Source organism: Dermochelys coriacea, chromosome 7, assembly GCF_009764565.3.
Source record: "Dermochelys coriacea isolate rDerCor1 chromosome 7, rDerCor1.pri.v4, whole genome shotgun sequence".
Lineage (NCBI taxonomy): Eukaryota > Metazoa > Chordata > Testudines > Dermochelyidae > Dermochelys > Dermochelys coriacea.
In genome coordinates, this window is record NC_050074.1 from 33,928,257 (window position 1) to 33,945,177 (window position 16,921).

General features: G+C 55.8%; 2 protein-coding genes across 2 annotated transcripts; both read right to left on the reverse strand.

The window, feature by feature from the left end:
- Positions 1-1,777: 1,777 nt before the first annotated feature.
- Positions 1,778-7,623, reverse strand: TMEM179B (transmembrane protein 179B). The gene is made up of 6 exons (XM_043518668.1): positions 7,584-7,623; positions 7,138-7,340; positions 4,210-4,397; positions 3,984-4,118; positions 3,648-3,726; positions 1,778-3,047 (listed from the first exon to the last, which is right to left on the reverse strand). The coding sequence occupies exons 1-6, from the start codon at positions 7,621-7,623 to the stop codon at positions 2,826-2,828; spliced, it is 867 nt and encodes a 288-aa protein (XP_043374603.1). The 3' UTR covers positions 1,778-2,825.
- Positions 7,624-8,635: 1,012 nt separating this feature from the next.
- Positions 8,636-15,339, reverse strand: TAF6L (TATA-box binding protein associated factor 6 like). The gene is given in 21 exon segments (XM_038411627.2): positions 8,636-9,970; positions 9,973-10,014; positions 10,016-10,039; positions 10,041-10,081; positions 10,084-10,165; positions 10,168-10,230; positions 10,233-10,271; positions 10,273-10,335; positions 10,337-10,753; positions 11,151-11,279; positions 11,650-11,782; positions 12,065-12,114; positions 12,116-12,136; positions 12,138-12,286; positions 12,404-12,515; positions 12,918-13,012; positions 13,741-13,791; positions 14,452-14,602; positions 14,812-14,898; positions 15,106-15,134; positions 15,137-15,339. Coding segments are annotated over 21 exon segments (1,926 nt in total). The 5' UTR covers positions 15,252-15,339; the 3' UTR covers positions 8,636-9,937.
- Positions 15,340-16,921: the final 1,582 nt, after the last annotated feature.

Here is a 16,921-nt window from a genome sequence, read left to right on the forward strand (position 1 = left end):
CGTAGACATGGCCTGACTCAGGGCGGGCAGGCAGCACAGCAGGAGGGGAAGGAGCTCTGCAGCACCAGGGCTTCCAGATATGCAAGCCTGGGGCAGGAAAGAGGTAGAAGAGCAGCATTAGGGGTTGGAGTGTGGCTATTACTTACAGCACAGTAACACCAGGGACACCCATTGAGGTTACAGAGCCATTGTGCCACCAGCATAACACATTGAGAGGGTGGCCATGCTCCAAAGAGCTGTGTCTTTTTTCTCTTGTGGGAGAGGCAGGGCAACATAAAATAAAATCCTCCATTGTTGTTTGCAGTTTTGTTGTAGCTGTCTTGGTCCCAGGATATGAGACAGGCAAGGTGGATGAGATATCATCTTTTATTTGCCCAACTTCTGTTGGTGAGAGAGAGAGAAGCTTTCGAGTGCCACAGAGGTGAGGTGGAAGATGAAAACAGTTCGTCCTCTGGCTTCTTTACAGAGGTTTCCTAGAGGGGGCTCCCAAGTCTCTGTCCTCCATGCTGCTGTTTTGACTTTACCCAAAAATGGTAAAAAGGTTTCGTGCTGCCATCAGACCATTAGTCCCTGAATTCCACTTTCCCTGTCTCCAACCGTGGCCAGTACCAGCTGTTTGACAGGAAGGTGCAAGAAGCCTCAGCATGGGCAATGGAGGAATAAGCTGTTCACAGGGAAGTTTCTCCTCACCACTCAGGTCTACTGAGAAAAGACCCAATTTATAACCTGCCAGAACATCCCTGTAATCAACAAGAACAAAGGTCCTCTCCCAGGTTCTGCACCTCCATGTTGGCACATGTGTGGGTGAGGCGGCTGTCAGTCCCAGCAGCAAAGGGACTTTTCTCTGGTCCCTGCCATTCTTGACTCCTCCACGGGACAGTTGGTTTCAAGAAAGAGTCTTTTATGAATTCCTCCCCATCCTCCACTTGCAGTCATCTGAATTCAGCCAAGAGCTGGTAACTGGGATGCCTCTAACTTAGAGCCACAGTTCAGCCAGAGCCAGCCACAGCTTGTCAGGAGCTGCAGATCTGTGGCTGATTTGTGCACCGTATGGACATTTGACATGAATTCAGAGATTCCAAGGCCAGAATTGACCATGCTGCTCATCCAGTCTGATCTCCTGCGTAACGTGGGCCAGAGCATTTCACCAGTGGTTTTTTACATCTGGCCCATCACTTCTGGCTGGGCTAGAGCACGAATTGTAGAGAGAGACACCCAGATGTGATGTAAACACTCCAAGCGATGGTGGATCCATCAAATTCCTAGGTCAGTTGTTCTGACGGCTAATTACCCCTAAAAAATCTGCACTTTTTCCAGTCTGCATTTTTCCAGCTGTAGCTTCCAACCATTGGATCTCGTTCTGTCTTTGTCTGTGAGAGCAAAGAGCCCTCTCCCCAGAAATCCTCTTGCCATGTAGATACTTATAGACTGTGACTTACAGTCACATCTTAACCTTCTGTTCATTAAGCTACATGGCTTGAGCTTCTCTGGTCTCTTACTGTATGGCAGGTTTTCCAGACCTCACATGGTTCTGGTGGCTCTTTCCTGAACCCTTTCCAATGTGTCCTAGCACAGCATCTCCCAGCCACATGGAGGCTTGGCTTAGCCCTACTTTCGGGGTGAAGCTTGAGGAAATCAGAGCCTGCAATGGAAGGGCTTCTTAGTATTTAAAATGAGGGAGAGGGTCTAGCCCCCCACTTGCTATTCCCTGAGGCAGGAGGGGTGGGGAGGGAGGGGGAGTGTTCCGGGAAGACTAAATGGCCCCTGCACAAGCTGATCTGGTGAAAATCATCCTTTTAATAACAAGGTTTAGTACAAAATGAAAAAGCACAAGAAACGGGCCCAGTTCCACATACAATAACGGTGCAAGGTTTAGTGCGAGGAGATCCCGACCCCTGAGCAGGAGGGGGTCTGCAGAGGCATTTAGGCATGAATTGGCCCTTCCCTCTTGCTCTGGTCTTCATACACCCTGTGGAAGGCACTTGCTGGCCCAGCAGGATTGCTGCACTTAGGCAGCTGGCATTCTCTCTTTGGCTCCTGAAATGAGGTGCCCTCTTGCTGAGAGGGTATGGCAACCAGCTTTGGACAATCAAACACCCACCCCGTTGGCACTTGGGTTTCAAGGGCTTCCCCTGGCCCCACATCCTGTAACTAGTGTCACGGTGGCGCTGCTGGGGATTGTCTCTCCCACCCAGGCAGGGGGCCGCTCCAACCCCTCCTTTCCCCACTCCCCAAGAAGAAATGCTCTGCCTCCACTGAGCTAGTTCTGTGATTACACATGCCCAGCTGGGATGGGCTCATGCACTCCCAGTGTCTCTGGTATCTAAGGCAGATGCACGCCATGGTCTTACATAAAGCCCATCACACTGACATCAGAGAGCTTCGGGGGAGGGGGGATTGGATGTGGCTGCCGGTGTCCCCCAGATCCAAGGCTTACAAAACCTGCAGTGTCGACAGTGGGTTCCGGTGGGGATGTCAAGGAGCGCTGCACAGCTCATGTCTGTGCTGAGATCCTCTCATATCCAGAACCCCCCCCCTGTAGGGTGCCTGTGTGCGAGGTGAACCCTAGCCCTGGCCCACCCCCTCTGTAGGGGTGGAGGTGGGAGCAGACATGTACTGGAGGTTGGGACTGTGAGTGGGATCACACCAGCCAGGATCATTGGCTTCCTTCACTATCAAGAACCAGAACGGCCAAAGGACGACAAGCAGAGCACCCTTGAAGCCAGAGGACAGGCACTGGGGGGAGGGGGGAGAATGCTTCCAGCCCTCTTCTCTCCCTCCTCGTATGTGCTCTCTCTCTCTCTCTCTCTCTCTCTCTCTCTCTCTCACACGCACACACACACTCTCCCCCCTTGCCCAAACTGAGGCCGCTTGTTCGTCCCGGTCTCCTCACGGCCTCTGTGGCCGGCACCAAAGATGGCGTCTGTCTCGGAGCTCCACTCGGGGTCGTTGCGCTGCAGGAGATGGAACGGGGCCTCCCGTCTGCGCTGCACGAGCAACAGGACCAGCAGCAGACACCAGAAGAAGAAATTCACCCAGGCGGCCGCCTGTCGGAGTGGGGAGAATCACATGCAGCAGGGGGTTGGTGAAGTATGGCTGTGTGTTGCCCTCCCTGCTGTCTGCCTCAGACCCTTCCTCCAAAGCCTCCGCCCCAGGAAGAGGGTGGACAGACTATTGGCTTGTCCAGCTGTCTGTCCTGCCTGCTGCTTCCTCAGCAAACACGTGGCTGTACCACTCCTGGCCCAGGTGGAGTGGGATTCCCTCCTTCCCTGAAGCATGAGGGTGTTTGACTTCGTTCTTAGCTCACCTACAAACATCAGGGGCTGCCAAGATACTAAATCCGGCTGCCTGGAGTCCCCCAAGCTGACTGCACTGCAGCAAGCAGAATTTCCTCACACTAATTGTAAAGGGACTAGCTGTTAATTGGATGCAGGCCACCTTCTTCCCCACCCCCATGATCTCCTCTAATAGGACAGAGCCCAAACCAGGGGCTTGAGAATAATGGCTCTCAGAAGCCGCTCAAGCTGTGTTGGTGCTGCTGTGCTTCCACATTTACACAGCCCTCCTTGAAAATCTTGGGGGCAGGAGTTCTGCTGTTCCCCCTGCCCCCATCAGCCGCTGCCCCCTGCCCCAGAGTTAATTCTCACCTCAGCACTGTAGAGATTGTCATAGAACCTCGCTGCATTATACTGTGGGGACCACTGCACATGCTGGGCCTCTTGGCAGCTAGAGTGGAGTTAAGAGATGACAGAGCACGGATTAGCTGGAGAACTAGAGGAGGAGAAATCCCACAGGGGTCAATCCCCACACCCCTCCGTGCTGGACCTTTGCAGCAAGTCAGAGCCTGTGGCTGCTGGGAAAGTATTGAGCAGGGGGTTGGACTAGATGACCTCCTGATGTCCCTTCCAACCCTGATATTCTATGATGTGATCCTGCTGGGGCAGGGAGTCCGGTCCTCCCCTGAGAGAGAGAAGCCCACCTACCTTTTCACAAGTTTGGTTTGGAGGATGGATGAGCACAGAGTGTCCATCCCAACCCGGAGGATGCAGGCCGAGACCAGCAGGAAGAAGAGGATCACAGCAGAGACTGCCAGGTTCACAGTGAGCCAGGTGTGATCCCTGGAATGGGATGGGGGAAGAGATCAGTGAGGGACCAGCCGGTGGGACTAACTGGCTCTAACTCCCCACCCCATATGTGCCCTCTGCTCACCACCGCCTCTCGTCCATGCAGCAGCTGTAGATGCCATAGAGCAGCACTGCAAAGCAGTACACAGCGATGAGGATGGAAATGGCGGCGACGAAGTAACAGAGGGAGATGTTGCTGAAGTGAGACAGAGCGAGGGCCGAACTATTCTTGTCTACGGACCCATAGAGGATACACCGGCCACCAAACTCCCCCTGGGAACAAGAGAACAGAGACGGCCTCCATGGGGGGCAGATTCCACAGCACAGGGGACATGGACGCTCCCATTCGGCAGCATCTCCATTGTTTTAGCAAGGCATTGAGGCCATGCCTAGTCCATGACCAAGATTGGTGGGGGCAAGAGGATGCGACTCCACCAGCGTCTGTCTTTAAGATGCCTGTATGCCCCTTGGAGAACTGAGGCCTAGCTCTCCAAAGGTATTTAGGCACCTCACTCCCATGGGAAGGACTGTCCTCCCCAGGGGAGTTAGTTGCTTAAATACTTTTGAGGATCTGGGCCAGAGACCCAGGGCGTATGGCGTACCTGTTGTCTGGCTGGCACACCTGCAGTCACACATTTGCCCAGCCCCACATGCACCATACCCAGCCTATCTCCACGCTGGCGTTGCAGCTGTGTGTGTTTTGCTCTAGGATTTCTGGGGTGTATCCCAAGGCCCTTAGCACCTAAAGCTGCTCTAGAAACTGGTTTGTGGTGTATTGTGGGAGAACTTGTCTGTCCTTTCCAGACCCCTGTGTGAAACTGGTTTCAGCCTGTCACTGATCCACAGGATCATGCTAAGCCCCCTGCTTTCGAAGTCTCTAGGAGGAGCCCCTTCAGTGTGTCAGACCCCCTGATGGTCTCCCTTCCTCCAGGATAAGCCATGCAGCTTCACCTCCTCCTTTGACTGGACCTCTGGGCCTCCAGCTTCACACCATAAGCTCTGTTCAGTGAGTCCCTAATAGAGACTTGTTCACTCCTCAGGGATTAGTGCACCTTGCCAAGCAACTGTAGTGACACCAAACAGCATCACAACAGTCAGGTTTATTCATTCACTGGCACACAGCATAGGAAGCCCTTTGGGTAGCACAGAGACCTGAAGGTTAGAGTTCAGTCCATTCGGGTTAGCCCAGAGCCCAGCCAAGTTGGAGTCAACCCCTTGCTGCAAGCTGTCTGTCACTGCATTTGATCTCCTTGGTCAGGCTCCAGGTGAGCCCTGACTCCTTCCAGCAGCCCACTCTTATCTCCCAGTCTTCACACCTTCCCGCTCCCTTATTCTCCTTCTGGGGAACGTTGCTCTGCCTCCCTGCGGAGAGGTGTGGAAATCCCTGTCCCTTGAGGTCTCTGGTTGCTAGGCATCAATGTCCAGGTGATTGGATTTGCCATTGTCTTCTCAAAAAAGAAAAGGAGTACTTGTGGCATCTGAGAGACTAACAAATTTATTTGAGCATAAGCTTTTGTGAGCTACAGCTCACTTCATTGGATGCTCACGAAAGCTCATGCTCAAATAAATATGTTAGTCTCTAAGGTGCCACAAGTACTCCTTTTCTTTTTGCGAATACAGACTAACACGGCTGCTACTCTGAAACTTGTCTTCTCAAATGCTCTATTGATATGGGGGCCTAAGCCCCAAGCAGCTAGCCAACACCCACATCTCCTAGCCTGAGCTGAGAGCAAACGCTCCCTTTCTACCTTCACTGGGAACAGTGCAGCACACTGGAGAAACTGAGGCAGACAGGACTCATAGAAATTTTACAAAATAGTCCCTACTTTGTCTCAGTTTGCTACAGTTTTGCTGAGACACTTCTGTCTCGGCACTTCCTCCCTCTGCCCATTCTACTCGGGGACACACTAGAGAGCCGTGGGAGGAGACCATAGTAACTCACAGGGTCACATAGGAGGCCATGTGGAGTAAGGTGTGTAATCAGTCTCATGCTAGCTGGGCCAGCTGCCCTGCATCTCTGCAGTAGCCATGCGGGGAGCAGAGAGCTGTGGCATTTTAACCATCAAGTTCTTTAAACCGTGCCTGAAGCAGGTCTAGGTTCAATTGGCAGTATCCAGTCTGGCTAGCTCCTCCCAAGCCCCTGAGTGCAGCCGGCTCCGATCCTCAGTGGAGACCAGGCCTGACAGCCTCACAGCTTGGCTCTGTCACTTGCCTTCAAAGCTCTTAGGGCCAGGACTGATGACTTCCTGTGTGGATGTGGAGCCGGGTAGGTCCAGCCAAATAGCAAATACAGTAATGGCCTCTCTGGGGGCTGAATGGGAGGGGGAAGACCAGCAGTGGAAACCAGTGGTCTGTGTCCTGAGAGACACAGGACCCAGTGCCCCACCTGGGAGGGTGGGGCCTTTGTGTGCACAGGGTAGGGTGTGTGTATGTACGCGGGACAGGAAGGAAATGAACTGCTGGAGCTTTCCTGCCTCTCCAGGGGCCTCAGCTGACTCACATTAGCTCCAGGGTTGTGCAGCTCACATGACAGGTCAGGTGCTAAGTGCACCGGGGGCAGGGCAATGCTTCCCCCACCACCTGGCAAGGTAGTGATGAGTCTTCCCAGGGCCTTTTTAATTAACCTCTGCCCCGCTCGGCACCCCGTGCAGCTAGTTAGTGGCCACTGGCTTTCCAGGGACGGACGGTTTTAAAGCGGTGGAGATGGTGGGATGGAACCAAGGGGCAGGGCGGGTTGTGCGCTGAGAGATGGACGGGGCGGGAGGAGAGAAGCCGCTGGGTGTAATGGGTGGGATGCTGCAGATTGCGGGTGTTTTGGGGGCAGTCAGACTGGCGGGGGGCGCTGCTACGGCTTGTGGACACGGAGACACCACAGCCATGGGGGGGTGCACACTGGGACCGGGTGTTTTCCCCTGCGTTTTTTTCCACCGTGGGGGGAGCTTTCACCCAGCCCCTGCTTCCCTCTCGCGCCCGCGGCCTCTTCCCGGACAGACGCCCCCGCCCCGGCAGGTACCTGGGTGACAGTCAGGCCGAGGCGCAGACGACGCCGCAGAGAAAGGCAGCTCCGTGCAGGGCCAGTTCCCCCAGCTGCAGCGCAGACACCGCCATGTTCCCCTCGCCAGTCCAGGCCCCGAAACCCCAATCCCGCCCCCTGGGAGATCCGCCCCCGGCAGCCTGGGGAGGCTGCGGCGGGACGCTGTGTGTGTCGGAGGCCCGCTCACGTGTTGTTCCCCCCCCAATTTCTGTGCTGAAATAAGCCTGTCCCTTCACCCGCCCCCAATTAGTACCGCGAGAGAGACCCCTGCGCCCAGCAACACCTGCCCCCACCGCTGTGTGCGGGGCTAACACACAACTCCACCCCCTCTGACGTGCACAGCATAGAGCCCGTCACCCCCCATTGCGCCCGGCGCTGTACAGCACAGCAACTTACAGCGGGTTACCCGCAGCCTCACGCCTTACCACGCAGCTGGAGGCTTGGAGCGCTCTGGGCAGCAGGCATCCTAGATCAGCTCAAGAGCGAGCACATGCTGCCCACATGTAAACCATTCCGTGTGAGAGCCTCTGGAAAGGCTCCCCTGCAATATTCTTCCTCTGTAAATCGTGTAACCAACCAAGTGCTCCAATACGTCCCCTTGGATAGAAATCGGTTGCCGTCTTCACTAGAAGAAAAGGAGTATTGTGGCACCTTAGAGACTAACAAATTTATTAGAGCATAAGCTTTCATGAGCTACAGCTCACTTATCGGATGCATTTCGATGCATCCGATGAAGTGAGCTTAGCTCACGAAAGCTTATGCTCAAATAAATTCGTTAGTCTCTAAGGTGGCACAAGTACTCCTTTTCTTTTTGCGAATACAGACTAACACGGCTGCTACTCTGAAACCCGTCTTCACTAGCAATCCTTGCCCGGCACTCATTACCACAGTACCTGAGGGCCGCCCCCACCCCATCAGCGCATTAAGCACCATGACTGACATTTGTTCTCATCCTCTCTCTAGCAGAAACTGTGAAGGGTTTGGATTGTTTTCTAGCAATCTATCGGTAGATATGCAGCAACGGGTGAGATAGAGATGGCAGGGTCAGAGGAGCATGGTGTGTAGTTTGTGCTGGTCTTTGGTTCCCATGGGAGCTCATGCCACAGGGTGGCTCTGCTTCCCTTACGCTGATTCCGATATTTCTCAGGTTGTAAAAAAATCCATTTGTGTTGGTCAAACTCCTATCATTAGCCGTACCACACAGAGTTCCAGCTGCAAAGGTGCTGGTCCATTGATTTTCACCAACCTCACTGTGAGTGCTGGGGATTGGGCCTTTTCCAGACCCAAGCCTCTATTAGCAGTTGTGTTATCAACTGGTGCTTTCTGAGCTAGTGCCCTCTCTTGGAAGGTGAAACTAATAGCTAACCTTGAACAAATGACCTGTTTTCTATCCGTTTTCATATTGCTGCCCATCACCTTCCTATGTGAGCACTTTCCAGCTCCTCCTTTGGAAGAAATGAGCCCTGGAGTACTGGGATGGAAGATAACAGAGAGGGTTTATTTTTGCTCTGGTCCCATCTCCCACTCTCAGGAGGGATTTGCACTCACTGCTGGGAGCCATGCCTGTGAAGCATCACAGAAAGACACAATCACATCCTTGACATGGTACAGTGAGCGTTGAAGAGGCCACAGCCTGAGCCTGTGCAACTCTGCATCGTTCCCAAAGTGTGGCCATATAGTGCTGCTGAAATGCAACTGAGATGGGGTGATACATGGTTGAACCCTCTTTCACCCGCAAAAATAGTTACAATAGCCCTGGGATCTTTCACATGCTCAAAGAGCAGTCAGTCCTGCTGTTTAAAGCCACCCTCAGAAAACGTTGCAGGCCCCCACTTATAGACAGGCTCAGCTCCTCTTGCCAGGCTTTGATTCAGTGTTTGAGAGGAGACAGACATGGCAGGCACAGGGATGGGTGGGGGGGTAGGGCCCCTAGTTTATGGTGGTGGGTTAGGAAGACAGGAGCAGGTCCCTCAGCTCTGAGGGCCAGAACGCCCTAGTTGTTAGTTTTCCCTGAGCTGCCTGCAGTAAGCACTGGCCCACATCCCAGAGGGGCTTCTAAAGGGCAGCCTCGAACAGGGGCAAGACAGGAGGTGCTATAGCTACCCCACCCCACGCAACAAGGGAGAGGTCAGCAAGCAAATCCTCTGTCCCCAACAGCAGCGATGTCTTTATTAAACAACCAGGTGTCAGTACAAGGGTTAGGGAGTTGGAGAAATGCTGCACACGGTCAGGAAACCCCAACTCCAAGGGGAGTGCTGAGTACACAAGGGTAGGGGCACTCATCCCTCAGGGGAGGATATGGCTTGGGGCCAGGGAGCTAAGATGCTTTAGACAGACTATGGAGTCTGCTGCTGTGTGCTGTACCTAGATCACACAGAGGCTCTAAGCCCTGCAATCACTTCCCCTCTTCCACACATACGCCCCCATCACCTAGACAGCAAAGCCTCAGCCATCACACAGCAGAAAACCCCTGGATGGCCCTTGGAGGAGTACGCAGTTCATCGGTGCAGAGGTAGCAGGCTCAGCCTGACCCACAGTCTGGGCACGTGGGAGGCACTGCTGAGTGCAGAATGGTTCCATCAGCACCCCCTGCAAAATCCAGAGGGTGCTGGGTAGGCCCCCTCCCCCCTGGAAGAGAAACTCCTCTCCTGAGGGGTTTGGCTTGAGTGGAGACCCCTGACTTCATCCAACAAGGGATGCTCAGTAGTACAGGGGAGGAATGAAGGGCCCACACTGGATTTGGCCATGAGCGGAAGTCCTGGAGGGGAGAGGTCACTCCTCAGAGAGGCAGGTAGAGGGAGTACTCTTGAGTGGGGCCCACTTCTTCACAGGCTTGCTGGTCCTGCCGATCAATGGGCAGCTCTTGGGCATAGCGGGAAATGGTGGCTAGGGCCATGGTGCTGGGGGAAGCAGGTCTGAAACAGCGGCCCTGGCACCGCCGGCCCACCTGCCGCCCAGCAATCACAAAGCTGAAGTGGGGTGGCCCCTGGGGGGAGAAGCGGCACGGATCTGGAAAACATACGGAACCCCGGGCCGGAGGCCCTGCTGGCGTGATGCGCTACGAGAACGGGGGCCACACTGGCTGAGCGATGCAGGGCCGGCCTGCCTGGTGGGGTAGTCTGCCCGGGGGCTCCTCCTCCTCCCGGGGCTCACTGTGGCGTTGGCTGTCAGCTGGGGGCATCTTGCGCACCACGTCCCCTGTGCCAAAGGCTGGCTGCTCTTTCTTCTTCGTGTCCAAGACCTTGGGGCCCGGAGGTGTCGGCTCGGCTGAGTGCAGCCCCGAGCCCGTGCCAAAGCGGGTGGCTAGGCTGTCTCCAAAGAAGTCATAGAGCTCCCGGTAGGTCTCATGCAGGAGGACAGTGGGAAGGTCAGCAGAGATGCCAGTACCCAGCTGGGGGCCCCCACTGCCAAGCTGCAGCAGGTGGCTGGCGATGCCAAAGCTGAACTCCACTTGGGGATCTTGCAGGGGGCTGAGCCAGGGAGAGCTCTCCCGCCGGCACCTATCCCTACATGGCCTGTCCCCCTGGGCTGACACTGACTGCGCCTTCATCTATCAGCAGGCCGCTCTACTGCCGACCTGGCAAAGAAAGAGATGCTCTGGTTAGAAGCCCTGGCCTTTCCGCTCCTTAACCCCAGCTACAAACCCAGCCGCATGCAGCAAGACTGGAGGATCCCGGGCTCAGCTGGGCCTCTGCGCGAGGCTGCTGCTCAAAGCCCTCTCTGCCCATCCCCATCCCTGATATAAGGGCACTGGAAAACCCCCTTCACCCTACCCAAGGCAAAGCAAGTCATCCCCATCCCTCTTCTGGCAGGGGCCCTGTATCTTAGTCTGACAGGCCAGATGCTCTGCTATTGGGAGATGGGAGCTCAGTGCCTTCCTTCCCTGAGAGCAGGGGCTTCTGGGCCGCCTGGAACTGCAGTGAGTGTGGTCGGGCCATGTAGGCAGAGCCCTAGCCCAGCCCTCTCCTCTGGACGGGTGTGTGGAGACTCACCAGAATGGCACCAGTACACTTGTGCCCATCGGCCTTCACCTGAGCATTGGAGACAGAGTAGTCGTCAAGCACAGCCTGCAGGTTCGCCCAGTAGGTGGAGAGATGGGGGTAGAGGACTCGCTCCACAGCCTGGAAGAGACAGCAAAGTTCCAGCTCAAAAAGGGAGCCATTTACTGACTGGCCCAAGGACCAACAGCATAGTCACTGCGTGAGAAGCTAGAGTAGGAGCTGAGCCAGGTCCTCTGCCTTGTGTGTGCACAAAAAGAGATGGGAGTGGGGCACAGAGCAGCAGTTACCAGCCCCTGCAGCAGGTCACCACTTCCTCCGATGCTCCCCCAACATAGAGGGACCCAGCATAGCCACAATGCCTGGGATAGCATCACTGCTTCAATTCTCAGACCCACCTCCCAGGGAAACGGGTTTTTGGCCTGGGTACCACCACCATTTGCATTGCTCCCCATGCCCAAAGAATCGTGTGGGATCGAGAGCTGTCCCTTACCTTCCACCCCAGGGCATGCAGCCCCACCACAGCCCCATAATGAGAACAAAGCGGGCGCACCGGATCAGCCAGCCCCTTCTGGAGGGACAGCAAGATCTGGTGGTAGAGGCCACTGACAAGGTCGCCATGCGTCCTGAGGGAGGAGACCGAGCAGAGGTTGAAAATCCCTGGAGATGGGGACTCAGTGTGCATCCCATCCAGGACCCACCCCTACCCCATCGTGCTCCGTCAGAGCTGTGGGCATGAAAGAAGGGAACTCCAGACACCCTTGGGGCACGGTGCCCTGCCTGGGAGAGCAGGGGCAGCACTGGACTCTGAAGGACACTCCCACTGACACCAGACATGCTGGTGACTCCCCTGCCTGGGTGGTGAGGGTGGCAGTGACTCTTTTCAGCCCCTCCCCGCCAGGCCGCACCAGAAGATGTGGCTCAGGAGCATTGCAGCGTAGTCCCGGAGCGTCCAGTGGTTCATTGAGGGGGTTGATGGACCGCGGCAAGTGGCTCCAGCACACAGTACATGACGCTGGCGATCAGGCTCTTGACATAGGAGCCCAGGCACAGGTAGGGATCTGGATGAGGCCTCTTGGCGATGTGCAGCAGGCGGTTCAGCTGCTCCAGGTCATGGCTGACTGATTTACCTGGGACAGGAGAAGGAAGAGGGCAAAACGCTCATAGCTGCCGGAAGGAGGCATGGGCTGCCCTAGGGGAGCCACATGCTTGGGAGGGTCTCCTGTCCACCCCACCCTGTTTCTCACATGGGTCACATGTCCAAGGGCCTCCTGCTCCACTCACCCCACTGACCACGTAGACAAAGTAGGGCAGCAGGGCTGCGATCTTCGAGTTGGTCTGCAGGTCCTGGAGGGCAACCTGAGGGGGGGGGGGGGAAAGAGGAGAGGAGGGGAAGTGTCAGTTAAGGGTCAGAGGAAGAGGGGTACGCCAGCCAGGAAATTGAATGGAGAGCCCCAGCGGGGGGGGGGAATGGGGAGGAAAGGGGTTTGCACCACTGTTTGTCATGTAGCCATTCTCCCTTAGTCAGGCTCCCCCCACAGGGCCAGCGATCCCTGCTGCATGTCCTCCTGAGCCACTCGAGCCATCCAGAGCTGGTGGGAAATTCTCCAGCTGGACCACTGGTGCCAGAACTTCCAGGGAACCTTCCCCTACTGGGTTGCATCAAACCTGGAGCTGAAGTAGCTTCTATGGAGGCTGGGGCTCTACAGTCCATTCAGGCCAATCTGAGATAAAGGCACTGATCCCCAGCCCCACACCCACCTTCATTAGCTGCGGGTCATCCCCAAGTACAGCTCGGGTCACATGCTGGTAGTACTTCAGCAGGTCATCTGAGAGAGTGGAGACAGCACTGGGCACTGGAGGAAAAGTCAGGAAGGCAAAGGTTACGGGAATTCAGTGGAGACCCCTCCGAAGCATCAACGATCCCTAGGAGGGCAGCAGCAGCCCAAGCCCCAGTACAGTGTAGGGACCTGCCATGGGGCATTGTTCAGAAAGGAGATGGCAGAATGGGGGTGGGGGCAGGCATCAGAGATTGACCAGGGGAAAACTCTCATATGAAGAGAATGAAAAGATTGGGATTGTTTAGAAAGGGGAGAGGAGAAAAGCTGATACATAATGACTGGGACAGAGAAGGGAGATCTGGAGCTTCTGTTCTCCCAATCTCCTCACACAAGGACAAGGGGACAGGAGTGACCGAAAGGTGGCAAAATTCCTAACTGATAAAAGGACATTCTTTTCCACACACAGCATGATTGGCCTGGGGGACTCCCTGCCGCAGGATGGTGCAGAGGCCAAGAACTAAGTGAGATTTAGAGGGACTGGATGTGTATCTGGATAACTAGGAAGCGTTGGGTAGTCAATGCTAGCAAAGATTTGGGAAAAGAGAAAAACCTCCTGCTTCAGGGCTTAGTTTGAGAGCAACTTAACAGGGAGTAGGATGAGGTCAGTATTAGCTCTGCAGGGCAGCAACTGTCTGTACAGCACCCGGCACAGTGGGGGCCCCCTCCTGGTTGGGGCCTGTCTGTGCAGCTTCAATACAAGACGGATATAAGGGCAAGGGAATGGGTTACTGAGAAGTTCTTACCAGCTCCCTGTGGTTCCAGATTTCCTTTCCCATCCAGATAAGAGACGTGCACTACAATGCAAGCACAGATGCTGTTAAAACAACCTGGCTGATCCCTCCAGCCTTCCCTGGGCCAGGATGCTTCCCTTCTCATGAGGCAGCCTGGGAGAGAGTTCTAGGTACCCTAGTCACAGGGCATGGGGTATCAACCCCCTCCTCACTAGCTCCGAGGAGACCCGACTTGGGATATCGTGCTCAGGTCCAAGCTACACATTAGGTGCAGGTCCAGTGAAGAGCCACTAGCTCAACAGCTTTGATCTGAGTGTCAGAGGAACTAATTTACAGTGGAAGCAACATGTGTCTTGCCTGGCTGACTAAAGGAGTCTAGTGACTAAAGGAGACTGGTAAGCAATCCTGACAGGGAACTATCCTCCCCTGGGGGCCTCCATTGTGCCCTGCTATGGGATAGAGGTGTGTGTGTGTGTGGTGGTGTGTGTGGGGGGGGAGAATGACTGTCCCCAAGGCAGAGGGGCTGGGTGAGTGTCCTGTTGCTTGCAGACAGGGGGAAGGGATGTGGCCAGGGGATGCTCCCCAGGGAAGGAGCTGGGAGCCCTGTAATTTGGGACATTCAGAAGTAGGCTGCCCAAAGCCCTAGAGAGAGAGCCTGGAGGGAGAACCCTGGAGGATGGAATAACCACACACACCTGGCCCCCCCAGCAGGGTGACACACACCTCTCACTGCTGTCTCTGCACAGCCCTTGGGGAGGTTGGTGGCCAGGGCCAGCTCCACCAGATTGATCTCACGGTCCTCCTGGAAGTAGAGCTCCCCTTCCTTTATAGCACGGAAGGGAAGGGGGTCCTGGGAGCCATAGCCACACACCACCTGCAAGGACACCAGACGGTCACTCCCTTGCCAGACCCATCTTGGGGACAGCTGGGCCTGCCACCACCATCAGTGTCCTGGTGGAGAGGGCTGATCTGGGCGCTCTTTGACCTCCATCCTGCTAGCACCGGTCTGTGGGCAGGAGAGAGCAGCAGCAACAGGCAGGCTCCTGGCTCGGCCTCCCGCTGCCCCCTCTCCTGCTCGCTCACCTCCACGTTGCTCCACCGAAGGGCCCGGTTGAAATCCTCCACCGTCAGTTTCCGGCGTTTGGTGTGTTTCATGAACTGGGAGCTGTTCTGCAGGAGGGGAGAGGGAAGTGAGGAACCGGTGGGACCAGCCCCGAGGGCGGGGGGGGCCCGGGCCCTCAGCCTCAGGGACAGCCGGCCATGGGAGGCGGGGCGCTCAGAGCGCTCCTGGGGCAGCCCCCCCGGGGGAGGGGTGACAGGCCGGCCCCCCAGGCCCGGTGCAATCTCCGCCCCCAGCGCCGGGCCCGGCTCCCGCACCTGGGCGGCCTCCCGCAGGCGGTAACACCGTCCTCGGCCAGCAGCGCGGCCACCTCGTCCGTCAGCTCCAGCCCCGCGCTCTCCGCCATCAGGCGCACGGACTCGCGCGGCAGCTCCACGAAGCGCCGCTCCTCGCGCTCGGACATGGCGGCGGCGGGCGGGGCGGGGCAAAGCGGGGTTCCCCCGGCAGCGGCTCGAGCAGCCTCAAACCCTTATTCCAGGCGCAGCTAGCCCCGCCTCCAACGCGTCTCAGCCAATTAACAGGTGGCGTGGGCCACTGGAATCCCAAGCGCCTATTGGCCGCCGAGCAAATCTATCCAAACCCACGTGGGGACACGGCCTGAGGCCGCCAGGGGGCGGGGCGCGTGGAGTTCCTGGGACAGCGGAGGGCGGGGCTCACGGTTCCGGGCCGGGAGGCGCGGGAGCGACAGGAGTTCGAGTCGGGCTCGTGCCTCAGCGGCGGGGCGGGGCGGGGGCGCGAACGCTCCCGCTGCAGGGGCTGTCAGGCTGCTGTCCCGGGCTGTTCCCCGCTTTGCCCCAGGCAGGCTGGTGTTAGGGCTTGTCTGCGCACGGGGAACGTCCCCTGTCATTCCACGGACCTAGTTACACTTCAGTGGGTCCAGGGCCTTGGCTCGTGTGAGGTTAACTTCGTGTATGGACGCGCCCGTGCCGCAGTAGTGCTGCCTTGCTGCGGGTTTAACTGCCCTCCGGGGTGCCCGCACCCACTGTTAATCCAGAGTAACTCCCAGCTGTAGGTGGACCCGTTGCCCATGTATCTGCACCACAGTTGCCAATTTAGGAAAGCATTCTTGTTCAGGGCAGTACTTGAGCACATGCATAAAGCACACTGATTTAAGCATGTGCTTAAAAAGTAGGTGCTTAAGTGCTGACCTGACGAGGAATGGGTGTAAGAAAGCATTAAGTACTTTCTTAAATTGAGGACTTAAATAAACGTGGGGTGATATCAGAGGGGCTGAATACTGGCAGCTCTGCACTTCCTTTGCTTGTCTTTTGGGAGGCCGAGAAGAATAGCCACAAATCTTCACTGACCTCTCCTTTAGTGACAGTATAGTGCAGCCCCCTTGGTAAGGGGGAAGGGAATGATGGGTCTCAGGACCACCGGCAGCCTGTCAGCCACTCAAAACATGTTCCCCTGTGATATCCAGCCCCACACAAATCCCAGCTCCTCAGTGTCCCCTCCCCCGCAAAGAAGCAGTGTCCCTACCCTAATGTATTAGCTTTACCTTAAATCCCTGCTCTTGTATAACATACAGCACGTGTAATGAAACAAACTTTTTATTTAAGAAAACAGATTCCACTAGCAACAGTGAATGGTGGAAACAAATGGTTACAAAACACAATAAAATGCAAATCAGGGCCTACATTTAATTACGGTGCAGAAGGACCAGGATCCAATCAGTGAACGGATACAGGGTGCCTGAAGTCTCTCTCCCCCCCCCCCCCCCCCGCCCTTAGACTGAAGCAGTCTTTTGTCACTATCATTTAAGAGGCCTTTGTCCCACCCTTTGTCTGCTCAGTCTCCCAAGACACAGCCATCCATTCCCTCCCCTCCCTGTGTTTGTTTGGAGTAGATTTGCCAGCCAGATCAACCTCCAGCACTACTCTCCCATTGTGCACACTGCCCAGTGGGCTAGGGGAGAAGCAAGTCTACTTTGGATAAATACATCAAAATTTGCTCAGGCCATGTTAAACTTGAAGGTTTCAGAGTAGCAGCCATGCTAGTCTGTATTCGTAAAAAGAAAAGGAGTACTTGTGGCACCTTAGAGACTAACAAATTTATTTGAGCATAAGCTTT